The 10000-nt window shown below is 38.2% G+C and overlaps 1 protein-coding gene across 2 annotated transcripts in view; it reads left to right on the forward strand.

The window, feature by feature from the left end:
• Positions 1-10000, forward strand: part of slc12a2 (solute carrier family 12 member 2) — a 118215-nt gene that overhangs the window by 93159 nt on the left and 15056 nt on the right. The window contains exons 21-22 of one of the 2 annotated variants that reach the window (XM_077585618.1): positions 2481-2528; positions 9454-9576. In XM_077585618.1, the coding sequence (XP_077441744.1) occupies positions 2481-2528; positions 9454-9576 (171 nt within the window). The remainder of the gene's footprint in view (positions 1-2480; positions 2529-9453; positions 9577-10000) is intronic. The other variant, XM_077585619.1, reaches the window with a different exon arrangement.

Genomic DNA, 10000 nt, shown 5'->3' on the forward strand with positions numbered 1-10000 from the left:
GCTTGCGTTGGAAGTGAGAAACCTCCAAAACCTGCAGGACTACGGCCCTCGAGGACCGAGATTGCCCACCTCTGGCTTACTGCTTAGCTCTGAGTGCTCAGTCCAGTGTTACGTCCCACCTAGTGGTGTGCAGGATGCAACACAAAGCTAGGGTTCCAACTCCCTCACATCCCAAGCAGCCACTCAGAATCTTCAAGTAAAACAAATATAAATTTATTTACATGGGCTGTTCAAGCTTCCATCAGCATACAAACAAAAAAAGACTTCAGGGTGAACCTAGGCCAACATAACAAACAAAACATCTCTATCCAGAAAGTAAAAACTAACCTGAACAACTAAAGAAAGCAAAAACAGTCTTATCTTTCTAACTGAGAAAACAGAGGAAAACTTAGTAAACAGAAATGGCAGTTCACCCCTACTCAAATAACAAATGACTGCAAACAAATTATAGGCGTGGCCAGTTAGGAGGAGATTGAGAAGGGTTGGGTTGCCTCGCAGGTCTTAAAGGAAATGAGCCTCTATTTCCACCAATCGGGGAGCATAACTTTCAGCCACCTGGTCACCTCGTTGGCAATTTGGATGCACCTGTACAGACTTGCAGCAAGACATTACCCCAGCCATAACACCAGGTAGTCGTATATATGTGTGTAACAATACTTATATATTGACATACTTATATATGAAATATTGATGCCTCTGATACCAGATCTTTATGCTTCATCTAATACACGATTCTCAAATCAAAATACTCAATACTTTTAATCGATACACACAGTAATGTACAGCAGTGGTCCCCACCCACCGGTCCGTGGACTGGTACCTAGCCGCTGCCCATTTGGTACTGGCCTGGGTCACAATGTTTACATTTTAAGAAGTATTAATTAGCCCTGATGGTTAAAAAAAAAAATTCCGGTACTTGTCCACTATATGTGAAATGAATGCAAAAATATTAATCTTTTCTTAATAAATAATTTTAAAAAAAAAATTAATTTACTTCCTATGTTACCGTAATAAAATGTTGAAGTAATCTCTAATAACCTTAATTTTCAGAAGTTATTGTTATAATGGTTAATAAAAAAAAATGTTTTTTTTAAATGCTTTTAAAAAACAACTACTGGAAATTGAATGAGCATCTTGGTTTTATAAAACTAACAACAGTAATATTACTATAACTCTAGCCAAATGTCATCCGTTTTTGTCTTTGTCAACAAATATCATACATGGGCTTTCAGGGTTCATTTAAATTATTAGTATTTAAATCGGTATTTGAGAAGGAAGGTCAAACATTCGTTTGAGATTGTAGTTTACTTTATTGTACAATCACGAGTGACCTTTTTTTTATTATCTAGCACTTCACAAATACTATACTTAAATTATAAATACTTAAAAAAAAAAAAACTAATTAAAACTGAAATAAAGCATTTTCAAAAAAATTAAAACCTAGCCAACCCGACTAATAAAGTAGTAAAACGGACTAAACTAAAAATAATAATAATAATAATTAAAACTGTGAAAAGGAAATCAGACCCCCTTGAGCTGGGAAAAGAGCACACAAAATTTTATCATAGAGCCAGGTTGGGTGAGTAAGAAGGTTACTACTCTAGCAAGGTGATGTTCTTCTTGGCCAGGATTCAGGAACTATTGGATGCACATGACAACGTGAACAGGCGCATTGTCATAGTGTAGCAAGTAGCAACCACAACTTGTCTTGCCTCAACTCTGACCTCTGAACTCAGCTCTTCTCACGAGCTGAACAAAGCAAATGCTCCAGGATTTCTTTGGAAACATGTTGTTTGATGTCTGGCCAACAGTAAAGGTAAAACTCTTAGTTTTTAGTATGAAATGTATCTGACACCAGTTCGGAAACTTTTCGGACACACCTAGTAGTGTGTTACTTTGTTTTTGAAAGAAGCGTATTGAAAACAATAAAACTGAACTTTGTTATCTTTTTTGCTGTTATGCAGGTTTGCCTCTTTCCTCCCCCTCTCTAATAAAATGAATATCCAAAGGGCAATTGAAAAGTAATTAACTCAATTTAATTTAACCTACGAAATGTTTGTTAGTTTTTTTGATCCATGGTTTGTAGTTTACTGTTTATACTTTTTTCAAGGTTTTTTTTTTGTTTGTTCTGTCCTCTTCCTGCTGGACATTTTGGAAATGAAGACTGTCCCCTTCCTGTCAGCCAAAACATGACATTACAACAACATGACGACAATACATGCTGTTGATCTTCGGAGATTTTACTTCAATATGACATCTTTGAAGCACCAAATTGTTTTTATTTAATGACTTTTTTGTAAATCCTGAGTAATGTCATTTTTTTAAAGGTCTAAATGTATATTAATATTTTTTTATTTGCATGTTTTTATTGTTTATTGAAGTCTCTGAGACAATTCAGGTATTCAGTCACAACAACTTCTGGCAATCAAATCAACTTTGCAAAGTAAAATTTTTCTGTCCTTTTGTCTTACATTTCCCAGATGATGAAGATGATGGCAAAGCTACATCCCAGCCCCTGTTGAAAAAAGGCAGGATATCCACTTAAATTAGTGGTCTTATGTCTTTCTTTTGCAGCATAACGCTTTCTTATCTATATTTTACTCTCTTTTCCTTCCTTTGAACTAAATAAAAATTTGATTTGAACTACCTTTTTAAAATTAACATTAGTTAACCTACTACAGCAATACCTTGACTTGCAAGTTTATCTTCCATGATCAAGCATGTGACTCAATTTACTTTTATATCAGATCAATTTTCCACATTGAACTTGAGGTCCTATTAATTAATCTGTTTCAGCGCTCACCACGATTATGTTAAACAATGAAAACAAATCTAAAGAAATACAGTAAATTAGTTTAAACATCATAATTACTGTAAGCCACAAGTCCCAATGCTTAAGCTTAAGCTCTGTGCCATTGACTGTACTGTTCATTGGCCCAACTGGAAATACATTGGTGACTGTGAGGCAACTTTTTTGGGGCACTCATAAGTTGAAGTGTCATTGTACGGTCAATAAATATGCCTAGGCTATAGGGGCCAGGCCGGCGTGCGAATATAAAAAATCTGCGTATAATTGACGGCCATTGAAATGCATTGGATTCACTCTTCTTTTTTTTTCTTCTTCTTTTTTAACACAAAAAAGTATTCAAAACCCACTGATAAATATTCGATATACCCCCTCCCCCAGCGTGTGCCAAACCGCAAGTATGCGATGGTAGACTGTATATGGTAGTGCTCTCTGTCATAATTGTTTGTTGTTGTTTCTGCTGACAAACTAGCTGATACAGTTTCCTTTCCTGCTATTCCAATTTCAAGCTCAAGACTATTTGCTCAACCTCTGTGTGTGTGTTATAATGCCTAAAACTTAACCCAATTTTCTGTGCCAACATTTGTTTCTTCCAAATGCATACTTGCCAACTCTCCCAATTCAGACAGGAGACTCCCGAATTTCAACCCTATCTCCCGATCAGTAATTTTTCCCTCTAATCTCCTGGTTTTACAGCAGAGTAAACAGTTTATATTGTGGGGAATATTTGACACATTGTCTGGTAACATGCCACCAATGCAGAGAGAAGGCCAACTTCAAAATAAACCTTACCTTACCAAATAGTATGTTGAGCGCAATGCCTTGGAATGCTTTTATTTTGAAGTTGTTTTCCGGTAGCTTGTTGCGGTGCAACGGATGACTTGACACGTCTTGCACAATCAGTAATATTGCCAGCATAAACTATTGCGACCCACGTCAACATAACTGCGTCCTGAAGTTCAATCGTCAATTAAATGCGCTAAACAAAATACTTAATTACGCTGACATTGTATTGCACGGTGCCTGTTGCCAGTTTAGGGTGGCTAACAGTATTAGTGCGCTAACAGTGCTAGCGGCTACAGCAAGAGCCTTTGGACTACTTTTCCAAGGCAGTTTAATTGACCTGATGACTGCACACTTTGATGGTGACAACCTGACACATTTGCCGTTACTAGTGATCAGTTTAACAAACAGGGCTTACTCAATTGTGAAATTGCAGTCAGCAAAATCACAATTGTGGTTCTAACGTCACTTGTCTCACAGACCAAAAACTACTCAACTCAACTTCATTTATAAAGCACTTTAAAGTACTTGCTGCCTACAAAGTGCTGTACATGGAGTAAAAATCAGTCATGGAATAAAGACAGGTAAAAGAAAATAACACAAAGTAAACAAATAATAACACAAGTAGGTTAGTAAATAAAATAAATATCAAATTAATAACACAAAATACAGCAGGGACCACAAAACACTGAAACATTGGTCATGCTGAGTCAAACGCCAAGGAACAAAGACGTGTTTTAAGAGAGGTTTTAAAAGTGGATAGAGCGGGAGGTTGCCAAACATTTAACGGAGGTCATTCCAAAATCTGTAGGGAGAGATTTGTTTTTAAGCTCACTATTGCTTCTAGAGAGGAAAATAATGTGCTGCTAAGCACAATTTAAATTCAAGTAAAAAAAAAAAATAATAATTTCAAAAAAGTAGGTTATCCAGAAATTAAAGTTGGTTATTATTCAAACCCCAAAACGTAATAATACGTTATTTATATGTTTTTTATGTTTTTTTTATGCTAAAGCATACAGAAGGCTTTGATACGGCTTCTGATATGAAGAGGTTGCTTAAAACAATGGTAGTTATTACAAAAGAATGGCCAGCAAGTGGCAGCAGGGTATAAGAGATTAGCCATGGCCATGTTGCAACAAGCACTTTTTCCCAGTGTTTTCAACAGATTTGTGAATAATGATGAAACTTAGCTATATTCTAACGCTAATTGCTGCAAAACAGAAAAAGATACAAATATACTTTTGTCCTGAAGAAAAAAGAGACTCTAATCTTCTTTTGGTAGGTTCCATGTTTTTAGAGCAATAGAACACAATATTCTGTGGGCCTTTCAAAATCAGTCAAAATCCAGTAAAACAGCAGGGGGCAAGGGGGTTGCTTCAGTGAAAATGGCTGAGAGTTAATGAGTTAAGCGGAAATATGTTTTTAATGTCTTCTGTATTCATAATTATTTCACCAAGTAAAAATATTTTACTTATATCCGCATACCCGATTATTCCGTAGAATTTTCCATAGGATATTTGAATACCAAAATATGCGATAGCTGCAGCCTTAAAGGGGAGAGCAACCCGCAGTGCTATACTGGTTCATACATAGCATAGAATAGAGATGACCAGACACCTGACACTTGGGGAGGACTGACCATCGGCAATTTAATGAGTTTCCCAAGTACCCAGTCCATTTTACGGCCAGTGGCCATTCAACCCCAGTCGATAAATATTAATTGGCACATTAGGAGTGGGAATCTTTGACTGTCTCACAATTCAATTTGATTATGAATTTTGGGTTTGCGATTCGATTCAGAAATGATTTTTGATTCAAAATAATTTGATTGACAATGATTTCTGCTTCAATCTATAGATGTACAAATAATCGTCATGATCTACTCCAGTCTGGTTTGTAAGACAGAATGACAAACGGAGACATTAAATAGTTTTTTTTATTTTTTTTATTTTAACATTTATTAAGTTTTGAATTGTAAGGAAAGTGCCACAAAAACGGTGTGTGGACCACAACTGCTACGCTATGTAGCTAGCTTTAAATGTTATAGCTTTCATATTATATATATTCTGCCCTCAGTACAGTTTTGCAGACAGCGAACAGTCCCACAAAAAAAGTCCAGTGCTGGTATCTTTTTCACCCTGTTCCGTTCTCACTGACCCTACAGAGTGGACGATTAAAGCAGTGACTTGATTACTTGTATTTATATAAATAACTCAACACTGTACGTTATTCCTGGCTCATAGGACACGCTGGGACTACCTCACTTCCTGTAGTGTGTTCCCCCACTCTAATCAGTCCCCCAAGCAACATGAACTCAAACTAACAATACTATTGGAACAGTATCAAGGCTAACTCTAAATCTAAACACACAAAACAAAGAAAATTACACACAGTGCACATTTAAATGCAAACACACTTTGTTTACCTTGTTTCCAGAACATAGCTAGCTCAAGGCTAACGCACAATGGAAAGCGCCATTGACTCGCTAACGCTAATTAGTGCGCTACTCGCACTAATTAGCTAATCATATATTTAAAAATTTACATTTTGAAAATGGGGTCGTTACTTTTGGTGTACGTGACGACACAACGTAACGCCCAATTCACACTGACAGCAGAGCGGACATGGTGCGTTTTCCGTACGGCCGCCGCACTGACTGCAATACACACCGTGTGCGTTGCGTGAGCTGTCCGTGTCCGGAAATCTGCACCCGCCAGACCACAAGATCATGGGGGTTCACGCTGGATAGTTGAGTTCACGCGATAACAACCGTGTATATAGAGTCCTATTTGTAAACAATAGCCAAACTTGCCTGTTGTCACATCAATATGCTTTTGGACATTATTTCTGTGACTTCTACCATGGGTAAGTACGTTTTGTGTTTAAATAGTGTTATTTTGTCATGTTTAATTTAATCTGAGCTAGTTGTTTGTCTTAAATGTCCGACTCCTGTCATACTATCTACAGTAGTTAGCTAGCTTCACTCCCCCCAAAAATGAGTTTGCGAACGGTTTTATTTTGAAATATATCGGATCTACCTTGATGCTGACGCTCGACTTGCTGTCCGGCTCGTGTGATTTCTTCAGTTTCAGGAAAATCCTCAAGCGTTCCGCATGCGGCGTCCGGAAAAAATAGAACGCTTGTGGAAACCTTCCGCAACACCACATCCCTTCCGCACCGCATACGCACCCCGCACTGCAGCTGGTGTGAATTGACACGCAGACTCGAATGCTTTCTATTTCCCGTATGGAAAACGCACCGCGTCCTTTCCGCAGTCAGTGTGAATTGGGCGTAAGACACGCAAAGCTCACGCGTTGTGCACCGGAAACCAGACGAGTTGCTAGTCAATGATCACACGCAGGAAAATAAGATCCCTAATGGCCGCCAGTTTTAAAGCGTCTTGCTTTAAGGGAATGGATCAGGTAGTGGTGATCGTGTTTACTGGAAGACTTAATAACATTTACAAAGTGCGTGAGCTGTCAGTCATCCCGAATGCTAGAGTTTTATCATGTGGGAGCTAGTAGCATAGCAGCGGGCTAAAGTAAGTCAATTTTACTATCCTGTCACCCACACTTTTGTTAAACTTGGCACCGTGAATAAAAGAAAGTAAAAAAAGGGGGGGGGGGGTGTTCCAAATTCCAAAATCATGCTATACAAAACAAAAAACAAACAAACGCACCAGACTACAGTATATATCGGCTGAAAGCCAATTGGGTATTCTGTTACTCATTCTTTGCTCGCATCCATTCACAAAACATAGAAAACCTGCTTCTGTTGAGGCTGAATAAAATTTTTGGGGTAGTTTTTATTTTTGAATATGGTCCCAATCCTGTCATTGTTTATACATAATCCTAGTAGTTTGGTGTGTTTTTGCACCTTTTTTGTTTGTTTGCACTTTCTAAGTTATGACACTGTTGAGAACACCAAATTCCCGAGGTGGTTATGAAAAATATAATGGCAGCACTAGATATGCGGGTTATGTTGCTACAGCTTTGTTCTGTTGATCAGTATTCTGAGTTTAGGAATATAAGAATTAATTCTATTTTTTGTTTTATTTTGAAAAATAAGTCAATTGGCTTTTTACTTTTTTTACTTAGTACATTTTCAAGTTGGTATTTTTGTACTTTTACTTACGTAAGGGAGTGACTTCAGTACTTCTACTTTTATCAGAGCAGTTTTTTTGCACAAATAACTACTTTTACATAAAGACTGAACACTAGTACTTTTGACATCAGTGCCTGAAAAAGATTAAAATGTTACGTCTTTATCCGTCTCTAATATTTGTTTATTGTATCCCTTTTATACTTAAAAAATAAACATAGGATATAAATCAAATAAACTGTGATGATAAGCAGTGGCTGGTGTTTTTGTGTCACACAGTTAGGGACGTAGAGCAGAGTTTGGCATAGAGTTTGGCAAACTAGCGGCCCCCAAACAGCATCTTGCCTAGGGCCCCCATAAACCTAGAAATGGCCCTATTTGTACCAGTACTGTACCAAGACTCTGTACCTGGGAATCGATACCGTTACTCGACGGTACCAATTTTCGGTACTTTTGAACCCACGTTGGACTGAAATATATATATTTTTTAATGACAGTTGGAAGAGTACATGCCATGAACAAAGAGAATAATTGGGTTCAAATTAATCATTTGGACGCTGCAGGGCAGACCAAGGCGGCGGCGGTCGGTCTCTCAGCCAAGCCGCCGCAGGGACCACTGGCCACCGCTCGCCGCCCATCGCTACCGCCGGCCGGGCTCCTGCGAGCCCCGACCGCGCCCTCGGCCTTGTTCTTCGCATGGGAAATCCTGTGCTAGTGGGTGCACATATTATGTTACGTTCAAGTACGCCATGGAAAATCGACAACTCTTCCACTCCCACACTGTCACAACTTTGAAAGACGTGCTTCAGAACCGAAACATGGCACCGTTAGATTTTACATGAATCGGTACTCAGAAGTGCCGACCCAAATCGGTCCATATCACAAAAAGTAGGACTGTATACAGAGAAGCATCTTAACATTACTCACTGCGCTGCAAAAACAAAACAAAAAAACTTTTATTGGCATAACTTGATGCTGACTTTTTTCTTCTACTGTCTAATGTGGCTACAACTCAACAGTGTATCAGAACGCGCTGGACCACACTGCCCCTAAGTGGCCAAATTGCGTACAACATGAGCAGTGCTCCCAATAAAGGCACACACAAACAAGGGCAAGACAGTATAAAATAATTTAAATAAAACAGATTTGGTACATTTTATATTGATTTTGAATTGGAGTAAATGACGATCACGATTCTTATGAGAATTGTTTTTTGTTTTTGTTTTGGGTTTTTTGGGGGGGTAGGGAGTGCACACCCCTACGGCACTGTGTTCACTTCCCGCGGCGACAAAACGCGAACATTAATGGCTAGATGTTGGTCAAACAACGATCGAATCGCTGATGGAAAAAAAAAATCTCCCTATTTTCCACAATCCAAAGTTGGCAAGTATGCAAATGTCTTCAGTCTGCCGATTCTCTTCTCTGCAATTGATGCATTGCCGTAAGATGCTGATGAAAATGTCTCTTGTTTGTGTATGCAGTTGTATCTAGCCAACTAGACTAGCCAAGAATGTGCCAAACCTTGAAAATTGTTTTCTGTTGTTGATTGTTGATATTTCCTCAGTGCTGATGTAATATCGGTTCTGTTTATGATGTTGCTGCTAGGATTCCCAATAATTTAGACCATTAGATGTTTGCTGAGCAAAGACTGCTTTAAATGTTCTACCAAAGTTTTTACTGTTCTACTGTTCTCTAAATGAGCTTTTTTTGTTGTTTCCGTGTGCTGTTGTGTGCATGCATGTGTCTGGCAACCATCCTTGCAGATAAGAAGAACATGACTGTACCACTGAATGTGTCTGACCAGAGATTGTTGGAGGCCAGCCAGCAGTTCCAGAAGAAACAAGGGAAGGGCACAGTTGATGTCTGGTGGCTGTTTGATGATGGAGGTGAGGCTCTAGAAGAAGGATAGATATATTGGGCCTGATGCAGAATATGATTGAAAGAATATGTGACCTGTTTCGGCAAATGGGTCCACATTTCAGAAATATTATGTTTGAGATCCTGACAATTATAGATCGTTTGGACATAAGATTCAGATTCAGATTATTTATTGTCATTGTCACAAAGGAACAACAAAACTTTGTTAGTAGCATCAATACAGAAGAGTTGGTAAAGTGCAAAAATCCCACAAAATAAATAAATAAAATAACCCAGTATAAACATTTGACACAGTGTAAGACATAGTACAACAAAGAATAAGCGCAACTTCAGGTCTTGTCATTAATGAAGTGCAGAACAGAAGATACCTGAGAATGACAATGCATCAGTACAAAACTGGATAATTTAATCAAATATTATGGTCGTCAAACG

The sequence above is a fragment of the Vanacampus margaritifer genome, chromosome 14, assembly GCF_051991255.1.
Source record: "Vanacampus margaritifer isolate UIUO_Vmar chromosome 14, RoL_Vmar_1.0, whole genome shotgun sequence".
NCBI lineage: Eukaryota > Metazoa > Chordata > Actinopteri > Syngnathiformes > Syngnathidae > Vanacampus > Vanacampus margaritifer.